Raw genomic sequence first — 16,697 nt, 5'->3', positions numbered from 1 at the left:
TAAATATATAATGTCCTAACTTGTATATTCAAGAACTTTGCTGATCAAAGTGTGTGATCAGTTTGGAAGCCACTACTCTATACAAGTAATTAAATCGCTACAAGTGAGGACTTAAAATGGAAGGTTTCTATATGTTCCTTAGATATAAATATTAATGAGTACTTAATTTCAACAATTTATATTTTAAACCTAAAAAGATTTTCCTTTTGTATAGATTTTAAAGTGTTTTGTCTTTTCCTGCTGAATAGTAAATAATTTAAGCTTTGCATTTTCAAGATTCTTTCAGCTAATGGTGCTTTGACTAGTAAATTGAATTCTCACTAGCAAAACTGAGGAACTGAGTCAGTTTTGGTAGTGAGGGATACTGAAAATGAGTTTGTTTCTGGTATTTTGCATAAATAGTAATGAGACTCTCCCCTCTAGCCACCTCGTACGTCTCATCCTGTAGTGAAGTTTTCCTGTACAGACTGTGAACCAATGGTTATTGACAAATTGCCTTTTGACAAATATGAGTTGGAACCTTCACCACTGACTCAGTTTATCCTGGAAAGGAAATCTCCCCAAACATGTTGGCAGGTGAGCTGATCACTTAATTTAGATGTTTCTTAAAACATTAAATTGGATCAGGGGTTTGTACAATATTCTGTAAAGGTTTTAACCTTCATAAAAATCAGAAGTTTTAACCACTCCTTTTTGACAGGTATATGTGAGCAATAGTGCAAAATATAGTGAGCTTGGTCATCCGTTCGGTTACTTGAAAGCCAGTACAGCACTGAACTGTGTCAACCTATTTGTGATGCCTTACAATTACCCAGTCCTCCTTCCCCTTTTAGGTGAGTTATTCCTGCCGTGTTCTCCGCGGCTCAGCGCAACTTTCTGCTTGTCGAATATTTTTTTAAATGAATTTGTCCCAAAATAATATGATACCTTAAAGTTAGTTTCTGGGCACCATCTGCTGTAATTTTCGAGTACTGTTGGAAAAGACTAATTTTCCTTTATGGATCACCTCATATTTAAAAGTTGTAGTGACAGTATTAATAGGTATATAGAAAACACTGTACATGCTTTGTTTATATCCTCAAATTTGTTTCATGTTTAGTTAGGGTATAGTTTTTCTTTGTATTTTTTATCATTAAGGGTAATACAATGATAAAAGTATCAATCAAAAAGTAACATGTAATGATACTTTTATCATTCATGTAATTCTAGAACATAATTGGCACCTTTTTATTTCTGAAATGGTATTACCAACTGAAAATTCCAGAAACCGAAATTTTACCACTTTTATTTTGTTAAAAGCTTATATCGCATGTTACTGTTCCTCTTACAAATGAGAAAGCACTTTAAAAGTTAAACTTACCTGACTTGATTTTCATCTGTGAAAATGAGTGATGATAGTTTGTTTACATTATACATTTATAGATGACTTGTTTAAAGTTCATAAAGCAAAACCAACATTGAAATGGAGACAGTCGTTTGAAAGTTATTTGAAGACAATGCCTCCCTACTATCTTGGGGTAAGAATATTATTGTTAAAAATAGAACTTGTTATAAAGGTATATTATGCTTGTAGTTTATTTTAAGTATTCCTATTTATTGCTGTTATAGATTAAATATCATGAAGATTGTGTGTACACATGACCAATATAGATGTAATTGATTCAGTTGGTTCAATGATTTGTAAAATAATGATGATGATAAGGTTGATGATTATGAATATATACAATACTCCTATGCCTATATTTCTGTTACCCTATGCCTGCTACTGTCCTCTGCATGCTACATGTTTTGACCCCATTTAATTTACATATTGATCCTAGAAGGTAGAAATGATCTTTGCCCCTATTTCCTAGATGAGGAAACTAAGGCACTAAAAGATTAATAAGTTGTCTAAGGCTACATTGCTAATATATGGGGGACGGGAATTCAGTCCCAGGCAGTCTAGCCTTAGAGTTTAGGCTTTTAATCTGCATCGTTGCTCTATCTTTTTAAATTGCAGTTTCAGAATTATTTCTCTCTAAGGTTCAAAGTTATTTTTTGTTGCATTATTTTCTAAATCTTCAGAAATATGTTTTTGGGTAAAGTGTATATTCTTATAGAACCATATATTTTTAAAACTATGAATTTTTTGATTACTTAAAATCTAGTTTATCATAATAGATAAGGCCAATACTGTATATATTATTATGTGCACTATTTTATGAAAAGTAATTTAACAGAAAGATCCACACTAAAAGCACTTTCAGATAAAAGCACTTTCTGCTTTTAATTCAAGAATATTATAGCATTTGACTGTAACTGATCTTTGTAAATGGTCCTTCGTAAGAACATTAATTTTTTAAGCTTTAAAAATCATATTTTACAGTTTTAAGAGATAAGTTGTATGAGCGTCTAGCACATAATGCCTGCCATGTAAGAGGGAAAGGAAGAAACACTTGGAATATGAAATGTTACATATGTTGACTCATTTACATTTCATAGGAGCCTGGAGGACTTAGCCAAAGCTGCATGGATATCAACTATCAGAGCTGGGATTTGATTCTAGTTTCACACAAGCGCTTATACACTTTCTAATATGTCAATCAGTTACTATCCTTTTTCTGCCTCTGTCCCTTTCACGTATGATAGACACTCCTGCTAGTGATAGTTTTCATTGTACAAAGTGGTTCTCTTGGTCTCTCCTTACAATTAAATATTATTTCATTATATCACATCCATAGTAAATATTAGACTTTTTCTCCTCCTTATAGTTCCCTCTGTTGTTTTGGCTCAGCTAATGGTAAGAGTAATGATTAACACCCACTGAATGCTCATTGCCTGCCAAATGCTTTTTAAGTGCCTTCCATGTATCAGTTTGTTAAATCTCATGACAACCCTGTGAGGTGGATACTGTTATTACTATTTTGCAAATGAGAAACCGAGGCCCAGGGAGGCTGCAGAACCTGAGGTGTCAGGAAGCACGTGCACGGCTGAGCCACAGCCCACGCCGTTGCCCAAAGCGGGGACCTTCTCTTCCCTTGGACTCCGTTTCGCTTACTCCCCTGATCCTACCAAACCTGCCCCCGCAGCGCGCCTCCTGCCCTTCCTTCCCAGCTCGCTGTCTTCGAGGAAACTAAGGAGGTCTGGGTTGTTCACCTTTCTTGGCTGAGCGTTGTTACTATAGCCTCTAATCCCTTTTTAACTCTTTCAAACTGCCTTCCATACCACTGACAAACATGTGACTGAAACACAAATATATCACTACTCTTACTGCGGAAAAGGAGAAATTTGGAGGGGGGAGAAATTTTCCAAACTGACATAATACATCGAACCTGACATTTTTGACAAGCGGTGTTTCCTTTCTTGCCCGTAGCCTTTGAAGAAAGCTGTTCGAATGATGGGAGCACCCAACCTCATAGCAGACAGTATGGAGTACGGGCTCAGTTACAGCGTCATTTCATACCTCAAAAAACTGAGTCAGCAGGTAATGTGGGCAAACAGAGGGCGCCTGTATGTATGTGGGATGGTTTTGGCTAAGATGTTAACAGGCGAGATGTCAGTTCTTGATAGCTCTAATAGAATTCCATTAAATTAGTATATTGCGTTTTAAAACCACATCTCTCGTATGTTAACACAATTCTGTCTCAAGTACATGGTATGCTATGTTTTGAAATGTTAATTTCGAATTATAATTCCTAGTTTATGAAATGGCTTCCTAGACTTCCCGTATGTGAACATTCTTTGTTTTCTTTTGAGAAATTTCTTAGAAAGTGTTTTTTTTAAGAAAAAATGCCAGTTTCTTTTGCTTTATCTTTTAAATCATGTGGTTTTTTTCTTTCAAAGGGGAGTTTCATTTGAAATATTTGTAAGAGACATTGAATTTGTCATTTTGGGCATAAATCACCTTAACAGACACTATGGTAGTTAAGCAGTATACAGTTTAACTGACTGCCAAGTTATTAATGTTGTGTAATATGCATCATTTTCCCAGTACTTCTGCCATATTTACTTTAATTGCTAATTGAAATGCAGGTGTAAAGAGTCAAAATATTTGCTGTCTGCTTTCCAGTGAAAAACTGCATCATTATTTGCCATATCTGTGAACATTTAGTTATACACTAACGTCTTTAAGTAAATATTGATGCGATGATTTTTCTAATTTTATGTCAGCTCTGAATTAGAAATGCATATTTTCATTTAGGGTGTCTTTACATTACATGGTTTAAGTGTGGTGGGTATCTACAATTAGAGTTGTGTTTGTTTGCCCTGCTCTAAAAGGTTAGAATTGTAATGATTTAAAATCATAAGGCATTGTTTAAGCTATGTTTAATTTACCAACTATTTGACATAAAGTATGTCACTTGAAATTTTAATTTCTTACGGACTTTTTAAATACGTAACTACTTATAGAAGACCAAAACTATAGTATTTAATTCACCAATTTAGATTATATCAAGACAATTCTCGTTTATTTTTACTTTAGGCCAAAATAGAGTCTGATCGAGTCATTGGATCTGTAGGCAAGAAAGTAGTACAGGAAACTGGAATTAAAGTCCGAAGCCGATCACATGGTTTATCAATGGCCTACAGGAAAGATTTTCAGCAGCTGCTGCAGGGAATTTCAGAGGATGTTCCTCACAGACTGCTGGACCTGAATATGAAAGAATACACTGGGTTCCAAGTTGCTTTGCTTAATAAGGTAAGAGTTACATGAACTTAGTTCTGCTCTAATTATATTCTGTTACATTGTTGAATAGAGATAAAATTTTCTATGAACTGAAACTCAGTTTGTCTAAACTCTCAGAGGAACTTTTATACCTCTACAGAATAATGATCATTATATTGTACTGTCATTGAATCATTGAATTTTAAAATTAAAACATTGTCCATGGTGACTGAGTGAATGGATGTATTGCTAATGAGTAAACCAACCCATTTATTTTATAAGTGAAGAAACAGAGGCTTAGAGATTGCTTAAAGTTATACAGCAAATGGTAGCGTCACTGCAATTTGATACTTAGGACCTTGGGTGTACAGTATGACCCTACAATACTTTATGAATACTCATTAAAAAGATCTTTATCCTAGCAGCTTTTTTTGTAAAAACAGACACACTGATTCTAATATCTGTATGGAAGTATAAAGGTACTAGAATAGCTAGAACAATTTTGGAAAAGAATGAAGTTGGACAGTTTGCACTATCTAATGTTGAAAGTTACTGTTAAAGCTGTAATGATCAGCACTTCATGTTGTTGGCATAAGGACAAACATATAGATCAATGGAACAGAATATAGTCTAGAAGTAGACCCTCACACAAGTAATCAATTAATTTTTAATACAGATGCCAAAATAATTCAGAGGCTCTGAATACAGTGTTTTCAACAAGTAGTACTGGAGCAATTGGATATCCATATCGAAAATAATGATCATGACCCTTAACCTAACATTACTTGAAGTGATCATGGTCTTAAATGTAAGAACTAAAACTATAAACTAAAGAAAACTGGAAAAAAATCATCATGACCTTGGGTCATGGATCATTGAAGAGTTCTAAAATACAAAACAGAGAGCACTTGATAAATGGAACTTCATTAAAATTAAAATTTCTTAATTCAAAAGAAACTTTAAAAATCGAATAGGAAGTCATAAGCCTGGGAGAAAAGCATATACTGAATAAAGAAATTAATATCGAAATACGTAAAGAACTTAATACAGCTCCATAACAAAGAGACAAACACCCCCATTTAAAAATGGGCAAATATTTGAACAGCTACTTCACCAAATAAGATACACAAACTTGAACAGGCACATGAAAAGATGGTCAGCCTAACTGGCCATTAAGGAAATGGAAATTAAAACTGTAACGAGATCCCACTCTACACCACTGGAATGGCTAAAATTTAAAAGACTGAAATTCACATCAGGTGTTGGTGAGGCTGGAAAGCAGGTGGGGCTCGCGCACACTGCTGATGGGAGAGAGTGGGCGGTTTCTTAAGAAGGTAAATATATACTTGCTATATAACCAGCAATTATATGCATCTACCCAAGAGAAACCGAAATATATGGAATAGCAGCATTATTCACAATACCCCAAAACTGAAAACAAACCAGTGTTTATCAACTGGTAAATGGAGAAAAGATAGGGTATATCCACGTAATAGAATACTACTTTACTACAATAAAAAGGAATAGACTACTGATCCATGAACAACATAGATGAATCTCAGAAATGTCATGCTAAGTGAAGGAAGCCAGGTAGACAATATCAGATGTTGAAAGATTTCATGCATAAAATGGGACGTACAGAGACAGAAAGCAGGTGAGTCGCTGCCTGGGGCTAGTAGTAAGGACCTACTACATTGGGCACAAGAAAGTTTGCGGGATGCTGGAAGCCTTCTAAAACTGCATTGTGGTGATTGTTTCACAGCTAAAAATTTACTAACACCCTTTAAACTGCATGGTTAACTAGGTGGTTTTATATGGCAGGCCTTGAAACAAAATAGGCAGTTCCGTTTCAAGGCTTGACGTGTAATTTACATACCATACCAAAAAAAGCCTTGAAAGTCTTTAAAATTTGGATATTTACTTCTTTTAGCCAGGATATATATATAATAAAACCTTGAATTAGATGCGAACTTAAGATTGTTCGGTTGAGCTCGCTACCAGTTTTTTATCTTTTGGTTCCCAAAATAGCACATTAAGATGACCTCATAACTCTGTTCTGTTTTTAAGCTAAATTAGTTAACTTGTATATCTTTTTTTCAAACCTATGCTGCAGACTAGAGATTTTAGTTTCTTACTTCTGTTCGTCTTTGAATGTTTTCAATAGGATTTAAAGCCACAGACATTCAGAAATGCGTATGACATACCAAGACGGAATCTTTTGGATCACTTAACAAGAATGAGATTCAATCTTATGAAGAGCACCCGCAGATTTCTTAAAGGGCAGGATGAAGGTTAGATCACAGTTTTCATTTTGGTGTTTCTTTTGTAATTTTTTTCTTTATATTGAAAAAACAATAGTAATACTGTAACTCTTGAAGATTTATTACAGTATTGTATTCTCATTGTAGATTCAGACAAATGAAGTAAAAAGTCACCCCTGGTTCTCTACATTTCTTTCTGCCATCACTGTTGCTCCAGATTCTGCTGCCCAGAGTAACAGCCTTTGCTAACAGCTCAGTGTCCTTTCTTGGTTTTTTATCCGTTCACACACCCAGACACACCCGGCTGTTTTCTTACGATATGCTGATATCTGATGGTTTAGCTCTGGGTGGCCAAGAACTGTCCTACCCTGATATTTCTTTTAGCCGTATCCATGGCACCTACTACAAATCAAGTCAGATGAGAATTTAACCCTTTGCCTTCTGATGTAAGCATTCCAACTATAGTGATATATAAAAAGGGTTATGTGTATGATTTCTCTTTTCTATAAATTCTGCTGTCATTAAATTTTATATATTTGGAATAAAGTAGAAACGTTCCTTTACATGGTAAGATTACACATATTGCTGATTCTGTGCACTGCAATTAGCTGCAATATTTTTGTTTAGAAGAGAAAATCAGTGATTGTAAATTTTATTTTAGAAATTCCAAAGATTCTTATATCACAATATTTATAATGGCAACAAATTAATTTAGAGTATGTGGTAAGGGAGGACTGCCTAGAATAACACCAGGTAGCATTCATATTATAGGAAGATACGTGATGCCCTGGCTGGTGTGGCTCAGTGGAGTGAGCGCCGTCCTGCGAACCAAAAGGTCGCTGGTTGGATTCCCTGTCAGGGCGCCTGCCTGGGTTGCGGGCCACATCCCCAGTTGCAGGTGTGCGAGAAGCAACTGATTGATTCATCTTTCGCACATCGATATTTCTCTCCCTTTGTATCTCCCTCCCTTCCCCCTCTCTAAAAGTAAAAGAAATAAAATATTTTTTTAAAAATCATAAAAAAGAAGATATGTGATAACCAGAACATGTGTTAGCGAGGTTAACCTTTGTTGTTGCTCTGTTTTGTTCGAAAAGATCAAGTGCACAGTGTTCCTATAGCACAAATGGGGAATTACCAGGAATACCTCAAGCAAGTACCTTCTCCACTAAGAGAACTTGATCCTGATCAGCCTCGAAGGTTGCATACATTTGGCAACCCCTTTAAGCTGGATAAAAAGGTAAATTTGAAATGTTCTGTTAAAAATTTGTTTGTGCTAGGTACTGTTGGATTTAAAAGTTTCTAACTTAATTAAAGTCAGCTAAAGCTGTTTTCCTGGTAGAGTATCTAATAAATGTCAACATGGTTAAATATAGTTGCTTCAATGAGAATTGGAATTAATTGTGCCATTTAAAAACTGTATGTAAATCCAGAGAAATTACATATTTTGTTACAGGGTATGATGATAGATGAAGCAGATGAATTTGTGGCTGGACCTCAAAATAAACATAAACGACCTGGAGAACCAAATATGCAAGGGATCCCTAAAAGACGTCGCTGCATGTCTCCCCTGCTGAGAGGCAGGCAGCAGAACCCAGTCGTGAACAATCACATTGGAGGAAAAGGACCACCTGTACCTATGACCCAAGCACAGCCGGACCTTATTAAACCCCTTCCTCTTCATAAAAGTAAGAGGTTTTTTTTTTTGAAGTCTAAGAGCAGCAGGAGAATATATGTTTATTCTAAATTTGGCATGTAATTATGTTTGTGTGTCTTTTTAATGAATGTTTGTTGAACATTTCATATGTTCATTATGCTTTATTATTAGCAGTCATCTAAAATATTTGCAAGTCTTAAGTATTTAAAGGGTATTGTCACATTCATACCAGTTTAGTGCAACAGCTAATTATTAAATGCCTGTGCTAGTTACGGTACTGGGCATTGAGGTATAGCTGTGAGCAAGACGGTGACTTTTGCTTCCGTTTATAATGTGTAAGGAAAGACAGCCATTGAACATTTCATTAGAAGTGTGGTGAATTGTACAAAAGGGAAGTCGAGTATGTTGTGGATGTGTTTGGTGTGAGGCTTCAACTTGGCCTCGGGGTCAAGGCACTTTCCTAGGAAGTTGGTTAAAGCAACCCCTGAAGGATGAATGGTAATTAGCCAACACTGTGCATTTGCCTGAGCTGGGGAGGTAGCCCAAGAAGAGCGTGTGAAGGTCTTCAGTAGGAGAAGGGCCCCGAGGGAGCCGAGAATTCTAGCAGCAAGGGTTCGGGAAGGAGGTGAGGGGAAAGCTGAAAGGCAGAAGCCGGGTCATGGAGGGCCCTGGGACGCCATTGTGAAGATTCTAGACTTTATTCTAAGGACAGTGAGAATTCACTGAACGGTTTAAGAGGTGATGGTGACCCGAGATGATTAGCCTTTTATAAAGACTATAAAGTGTGTGGAATGTTATCAGGGAAGAATAAGAATGGCTGTAGGGAGCCCTTATTGAATTGATGGATTCCTTAGTTATAGGTAGTGGTTATTCAAGGCTTATCGCATCCTTCCGGGAGGAAGAAACCAAACTGCGCACGCCTCCCGAGGGGGTGACGCGGCGCTACGGCCGGGGGGAGCCCTGCGGCCCCGCCCGGCGGGTTTTGAATGTCAGCCTGACCGTGCCTCTGGGTCTGACTACCAAGTTACAGGAAGCGTGGGGGGCAGAGCATGTAGATGACGGAACAGGGGCACAACTAGCAAAGTCCAGATCATAGGAAACTGTGGGAAAAGCAGTCTAGAGTGTGCGTGTACGTGTGTTTCCAGAAAAGTGCACAGAGAAAAGAGGTACAGAAGGACTTTATAGATTCAAAGGTAGTTAGGAAACCTTTAAACCATTTGTAATTTTGGGCCTGATTTGAACCCTGAGTTAAACAAAATTAAACTTTTCCACACACAGAAAATATATAAGGTAATTATGACTGTGGACACCGACGTTGTATTTGATGTGGGTAAGTAAGTATTTTGGGTGTACAGAACCCAGTTAGGAAGCCCAGGGAAGCGCTAATGGAGTTGCAGGAAGGGTACGTATTTGGGAAGTAGTTGGGCAAACAGCCCAGGACGTGGTGATGACGGAGAGGACACTGGAGCCAGGGGGCCGGGGGAGAGCCGAGCTTCTGTCCTGAGAGACGCTGGGTAGGTGACGGTGTCGGGGTGCAGTGGAACGGTGCCTTCAGTTTAGAAGTGGACGTTAGGTAGCCGAGGGGCACCTGAAGTTAGAGGATGGTGGTTTGAGTTTGGAACTGGGGAGAAGAGGATGGGGCTGGAGAGGTTAGCTGTGGGAGGCAGCGTACCCCCCATTGGAGCGGGTAAAATCTCACTCAAGCAAACAGTGAGAAAAGAGAGAGCGCCAAGCACAGGGCCTTGAAAATGCCAAAGCCGATAGCAGCTGTGAGGGTCAGAAAAGGGGATTGAGAAAGAATCCAAGAAAGAGGACAAACAGGGAAGGATGGAGTGTCATGGAAGCTAAAGGAGAGGAAAACTGAGTGGTTGATGGTCTGAAATGCTTCTTAAATTGATCAGTCAAGAGGAGGGTCAGAAAGATTCTGTTAGTCTTTGCTTATCTCAGCGAGAGCAATTTTGATGGAACAAGGGGGACAGAAGACTACAGAAGTCGGTGGAGGAGCGAGAGATGAGGAAATGGAGGCAGTGAGTGTGCACCGCCAGCTGGAGAGGTCCAGCTGTGACGGGTAGGTGGGGAAAGAGTGGTAGCTGGAAGAGGTCAAGGGGTTAAAAATGGTGGTTTTGCTTTGGTTCTAAGATGGTAGAGAGCTGAGCACGTTTCAGTGCAGGAGTGACAGAACCGGTAAAAAGGGCGCAGTTAAAAATGAAGGTGAGAGGAAGCGTCGCCATCAGCACCGAACCGCGGGCGCGGCTGAGGGGGACGGTCCGCACCCCAGATGACAGCGCGCTGCTTCCGCCGAGGCCTGAGGGCTGTGGGGACAAGCCTAACGGTGGGAAGCAGGGTGCGTTCCCGCAGCTTCGCTTTCCGTCCCTCTGTGAAGCCAGAGGAGCCGGGTGCTGCTGAGAGGGACGGAGAGAGCAGGACAATGGGAGAGGTGCAGAGGGTGGACGTGCGAATGACCGCTCGTGGGCGAAGGAGCCGAGGTTGCCCTGCAGCTGGGCCCGCTCCCCCAGCACGCTCGGCGTGGGGTTCTGCCTGGCGAGTGACGTGGCAGAACAGGGGAAGGAGAGCGTTTAGCACAAGCTAAAAAGTGGTGCCTTATGGGCTCTCAGCAGGCATTTGGACGTGGTCTGGGTAACAGGAGGGAGAGAGCGGAGAGGTCGCTGGGGCGTGAGCCTGGCCGAGCAAAGAGCGAGTCGCAGGCGGACTGCAAAGATAAGGGTGCTCTTCATCCGGGAACTTGTGTTTGACTCGAGAGGCGAATGAATAGGTAGGGAAGTTCTTTGGGGACAAGCTACGGAGAACTCGGGAGGCCAGGCTCTTGGCAGGTTATCTGCTTAGACGTCGAAGTCCGCACTGCAGCCCTTCTCATACTCGAACGTGTGTGAAGCCCCCGAGGCCTCGTTAAACGGCAGGCTCTCTTGGGTGGGTGGAGGCGGAGCTTTGGGTGAGCATGTCTCGCAAGCTGTCTGATGGTGCTAATGCTTCCGGTCCGCAGGCCACACACTCTGAGCAGCAAGGACCTAGAATGACGTCCTGAGGGACGTGGGTGTGGGAGGAAGTCTGCGAACTAGATCTCGGAGACATCGAGGCCACAGAGGTGTGCCCGGAGACCCATAACAATAGTGGTGAGGAGAGGGGGTGAGTGAGGAGACTCAGATGGGCCTGCAAAGAGGGAGAGTTTGCCCAAGAAAGTGTGGAAGCAGGATCTTGAGGTGGCGCTGAAGGCAAAGGAGTCAGTGAGCCCGCATCCATGGAGAGCGTTTGAGAGAGGAGTTTCTCTGTCAGGTCTGAAGAGGAGAGCAGTGTCTTTGCAGGAAGGTTGGTTTCAGTTTAAAAAAAGGAGTTGTACAAGATGCTAAAGCTTGCATATCATGGACTAGACCTGAGGAGGGAGTGAGAAGGTTGAGGACTTTTGTGAGGGTGAGTCCCTTTGGGGGACAGGAAGTGGGGAAAGTGGAGATGTGTGCAGCTATTGTCCTAGACGAGTGGCGAGCGGCCTTAAGACTCAGCTGCGCCCTGTGGGGAGCAGGGCTGCTAACCTCAGGTGAAGCGGCCGGTGGCAGCTTTTACGTCCAGTGGCCTCCCAGAAGGGTATGGAGCATTTTAAACGTTCTGCATTTACTTCTGCCTTTAAGTGACAACAGAGGTATAAGGCCACGGAAGTTTGGGATGAGCCAGGGCTGAAGAAAGGGTAACCAGGAAAATCTAGGTCATATGTATTTCCCTAAATCATTAAAACCCCCCTTGTTCAATAAAATTGCCGTAGAATAAAACAGAAGTAAAAGTTGAAGTCGACTGTTTTTTTTTTTTCCTCTTAAGGGCAGAAAAAAATAAAAATGTACAGATTTTGTAAATACTGTGATTGTTTCACATTGAATCCACCATATCTTTATGTTTAAAGCTTAAGCTTAAGAATCATCACATTATTTGTTAATTTGCATCCGTCAAGGAGATCATTTGTGGTTTTCTGTACTGATACTTCTTTGACGTTTTCATTACTCTGTGCTTTAGAATTGTCTCATAATTTTTTCCCCTTATCTCTGTTTTTAGTTCCAGAAGCTAGTAATGATTCGATAATAGATGATGTGGTTGAAAATCATGTTGCTGACCAACTTTCATCAGATATCACACCAAATGCTATGGATACTGAATTTGCAACATCTTCTCCAGCCAATTTACTGGAACGACCAACCAATCATACGGAGGCTCTTGGTCATGACCATTTAGGAACTAATGACCTCGCTGTTGGTGGATTTTTAGAAAACCATGAGGAACCAAGAAATAAAGTACAGTGTCCTGAAGAGAATATACCAGCATCTTCACTCAACAAAGGAAAGAAACTGATGCATTGCAGAAGCCATGAAGAAGTCAACACTGAACTAAAAGCACAAATAATGAAAGAGATTCGAAAGCCAGGAAGAAGTATGTATAATTAGACACAAGCCTCAGATTTGATTTCTCTGTGTGCTCAAAAAAAAAAGTCAAATTAACTAAAAACATGATTCTAGATCAGTCTTGAACAATATGTAAGCTATGTGAGATCTGATTCTTTATTCAGCTAACAAAAGCTGGCAAATACCTGCTATGTCCGAAGTACTGTGCTGGGGTGGTGAGCAGGAGGGCCTGAGTGCGCAGGAAGAACACACAGCCCCTGCCGCAACAGGAACCCCTAGCCTTGCGTGTTCTTCTAGCCAACAGCTGGAGTTTTAAGGTGGCAGCCTAGCACTCTGTATAAGATTCAAACTGCGGCAGTGACCAGGGATGTGTTTAGGTCAGAAAACTGAAGTTACGGAAGCTCTCTGTGATGTGAGCGCACTCAACTCTGTGGGATGAAGTTCCAGCGTTGCTGGCGTGTGTTCGGGAGGGGTGGGCAGACAGACCCCTGCTCCGAGGGCCCGGAAGTGGCTCCGACTCGGTCCTGGCCAGCTGGCCTCTTACAGCACATGGCAGACGTTTGTGTGAAAACTGGAAACCGAAATAGCACTCCTAATCCGCTTTTTTACTTTTCTTCCATATATCCCCACCCCCTGTTCTCCGCCATGGTAGCTGTAGTTTAGAATTTAAATTATAAGGATGGATTTTAGTAAAGGCCACTTGCTTCTTGCTTTTTAGTGGCACTACCAAAAAGCTACTTAGTCACCCTTCTAAGCTTTGATACCTTAATGGGAATTTTCACCAAAAAAGCAGTGCTTGACAAGTTATTTTTATCTTTTTGGTGTTTGATGAAATGTATGTATTAGAAAGTCTTCAGTAAGCAGTGAAAACTTTATGTAGAATGTTTTCGTTTTTTCTTAGTATATCTTGTAAACTGCAGTAGGAAAATATTGAATAAGAATGCAAAGGAAAGCCACTTAATTTTTCTTTTTGCTTCTCTTGTTTTAAGAATATGAAAGAATCTTCACTTTACTGAAGCATGTGCAAGGCAGTTTACAGACAAGACTAATATTTTTACAAAACGTCATTAAAGAAGCATCAAGGTAAATAACCTTCGAACGTTGTCTTCAGTATTTAAGAGCGCCTCTTGTGTTATACAGATGTATGGCATATGTGGCACTTCTCTCCGCTTTAAGTTATTGAAAGAAATTCTTTAGAAATCAGACCTTTTCTTCCTGCACATTACACATACTTGCATAATTCCCTTTTTTCCTACTCTGTGGCTTTTGTTGTCTTTATATTTTATAGCCTTTACTTTTTCTCCTATTTATATTTGGACTACTGTTAATATTAATGAGTGATTAGAAATAACCTTGAAAGGCAGTACTTTAGTGCAGCTCCTTTGTTTGTGGGAAAACATGGAACGAAGGGGCCAGCGTGGGGCTGGCGGCCTTGCCCTGACTGCGCTCCAGAGCGAGGGGCGTGGGCCGAGCTTGTACGAGACGACTCCATAGTGCCGCTCACTGGGACTCGTAGCTTTATGAGTTTAGTGAATATAAACATTGTTCTTCATTTTTCCTTTAAGACTTGTAGTGTTTTAAGAAAACTTAGGGTTAACTTATCTGACCTTCCAAATACACCCACTCCGTAGCCCCAGGTTCTCCTGTGCTGCCCTTCAAGTCTGTTTTAGGTTGAGCGGTTCATTCCATGGGGAGTGGCGGGGAGAGAGGCTCTAGGTTTAGGCCACTTGAAGGTGCAAGAAGATGAGGTGATAACTTTTCATATTATGTGTTTTGTACATTTAACATATTTTGCTTTTCGTGTAACACTCAGTCAGCTCGAACGCCCTCACAGACTTAGCTACCTCCCTGGCGCCTGCCTGCGGCCTACTTCTGTCACCTTTGAAAGCAGCGATTTTCGACGAGTGCGCCGCACGAATTTGTAAAATGTGCACTGCCTGACTGTTTAGTCAGGGACGCTGGCATCTCTTCCCTTAGATTGTCAGATTAAAAAAAAATGACAATAGCCAATATAGCAGTCCAGCGTGAATGAATCAAAATCATAACTCCTTTTTTTTTTTTTTTTTTTTTTTTTTGTCAGATGGCCAAAACTTTTTTTGTGTGTGCCGCAGGACTTTAACATTAATTAATTTATGTGTAAGGTGAGGTTACAAAGGTTAAAAATTACTGTTTTGGAGAGTTGTATGATGTGGTGGTTACAGGTAGAGAGGAAGTGGGCATAAAGTAGGCAGTATTTGGGGATATTTTAAAAAGCATCGGCAGTGTTAGTACTTTATGTAGATGAGTGCAGATTTAATGTACTGTATTTGTTAACGGAAAAAAAATTTTAACTTGCACCTTGAACTTGAGCCATTGGCCATATTTTGTACTAAAGCTGTCTCATTATCCTTGATTTGCTAGCTTTCAGATTGCAGCCGTCGAATACTGTGGTTTTTAAGTGCTACTGCCCAGCCTTCACGTCACCTGACATTTAGTGGGGGATTGGATTCACACCTTGTTCATGTTCCTTTTTACGTTCAGCTTTCAAAGAGCGCAAGAAGAAGCTATTGGAGTCATTGCTTTGGGAGCCCTAATTTTGCTGGAATATTAGTGATCCTTGTATATGTTAGGTTGTTTTTCCTTTTTCTTCTTGATTGTGGAAGGAATAACCTCTTTCTTCCAGCAGCTTTTACATATCGTATAATTGTTCATTTTTAATTTTCATTTCACTTTGAAAAATCCTCCCCAGGCCATTTCTCTCTTTTAAGAAAAACAATATACTGATACATAACTTCATCTGTTAACAAGAAATTGAGAGTGCTATTATTTTTTTTATACAGGTTTAAAAAAAGAATGCTAATAGAACAACTGGAGAACTTCTTGGATGAAATTCATCGAAGAGCCAATCAGATCAACCATATTAATAGCAATTAAAAGAAAACAGAATGTGGCCACTTATTTCACTATATCTTCTCCAAATACAAAGTAAATACAAGACTGTTGTGATTTTGCATTCACTTTTTGACATGCATTGTTGGCTATTTGAGATACTAAGAGCAAGTCTACAGATCCTTTTCTCATCATTTTACAGTGACCTTTTCTTCATTTTTGTTTATTTTTGTAATGTGAAAAGTATCACTCTAAAAAACATTTTTATTTAACAAACTAAAAATATTCCTCCAAATCTCTTGCTTGTCATTGACTATTGCGTGTCAATTTCCCTCAGGTTCTATTTTCTTAAACCAACCTTTAAAATTGTCACCTCTGTTAAGGTTGAACTTTGCCAAAAAAAAATAATAAAAAAGAAGTTACTTTGTAATTTTTGGGGAAAAAAAGCACATACATTAAAACTAGGTAATGTTTTGTATATACAGTTATTTTGGATATATTATTGTAAGTTGTACAAATGTATTTTGAAGAATATTTAAGAAAAGCACTTTTGTTATCCATCAATAAATGCTCTATTTTACTCTTGTGTGGTTTAGGAAATAGTCACATTTAAAGTAATCATTTAAAAACCATCTTAAGATAATGGAATTTTAAAAGCTTTGCTTTTTAGCATTGGAAAAAATACACCATTTGAAGTTCATATTTGTTAAACCTAACTGTAATTACGTGGTACATACTCTGCATTGTTTTCTTACTATATGTTCTTAGTTTTGGTTGGTCACACCAACATGCTCCCATTTCTGCCTAGATAAAGGAAACGGTCTCTGTAGCAGATAGGCAGATACTTTAGAAGCTGTTCACAAAGCAGA

At 39.5% G+C, this 16,697-nt stretch overlaps 1 protein-coding gene across 2 annotated transcripts in view; it reads left to right on the top strand.

Annotated features, from left to right (window-relative positions):
- Positions 1-16,492, top strand: part of INTS6 (integrator complex subunit 6) — a 76,794-nt gene extending 60,302 nt beyond the window's left edge. For both annotated transcript variants that reach the window (XM_054586496.1, XM_054586495.1), the window contains 11 exons: positions 424-576; positions 701-833; positions 1,423-1,517; positions 3,353-3,463; positions 4,463-4,678; positions 6,810-6,936; positions 8,001-8,143; positions 8,360-8,591; positions 12,617-12,988; positions 13,950-14,043; positions 15,780-16,492. In XM_054586496.1, the coding sequence (XP_054442471.1) occupies positions 424-576; positions 701-833; positions 1,423-1,517; positions 3,353-3,463; positions 4,463-4,678; positions 6,810-6,936; positions 8,001-8,143; positions 8,360-8,591; positions 12,617-12,988; positions 13,950-14,043; positions 15,780-15,873 (1,770 nt within the window). In that variant the 3' untranslated portion in view covers positions 15,874-16,492. The remainder of the gene's footprint in view (positions 1-423; positions 577-700; positions 834-1,422; positions 1,518-3,352; positions 3,464-4,462; positions 4,679-6,809; positions 6,937-8,000; positions 8,144-8,359; positions 8,592-12,616; positions 12,989-13,949; positions 14,044-15,779) is intronic.
- The last annotated feature ends 205 nt before the right edge of the window (positions 16,493-16,697 follow it).

Source organism: Pteronotus mesoamericanus, unplaced genomic scaffold (assembly GCF_021234165.1).
Source record: "Pteronotus mesoamericanus isolate MK-2021 breed Mesoamerican mustached bat unplaced genomic scaffold, CSHL_Meso_final contig_94, whole genome shotgun sequence".
Lineage (NCBI taxonomy): Eukaryota > Metazoa > Chordata > Mammalia > Chiroptera > Mormoopidae > Pteronotus > Pteronotus mesoamericanus.
The sequence above is the reverse complement of the archived record's forward strand: the minus strand, read 5'-3'. Positions and strand labels throughout refer to the sequence as shown.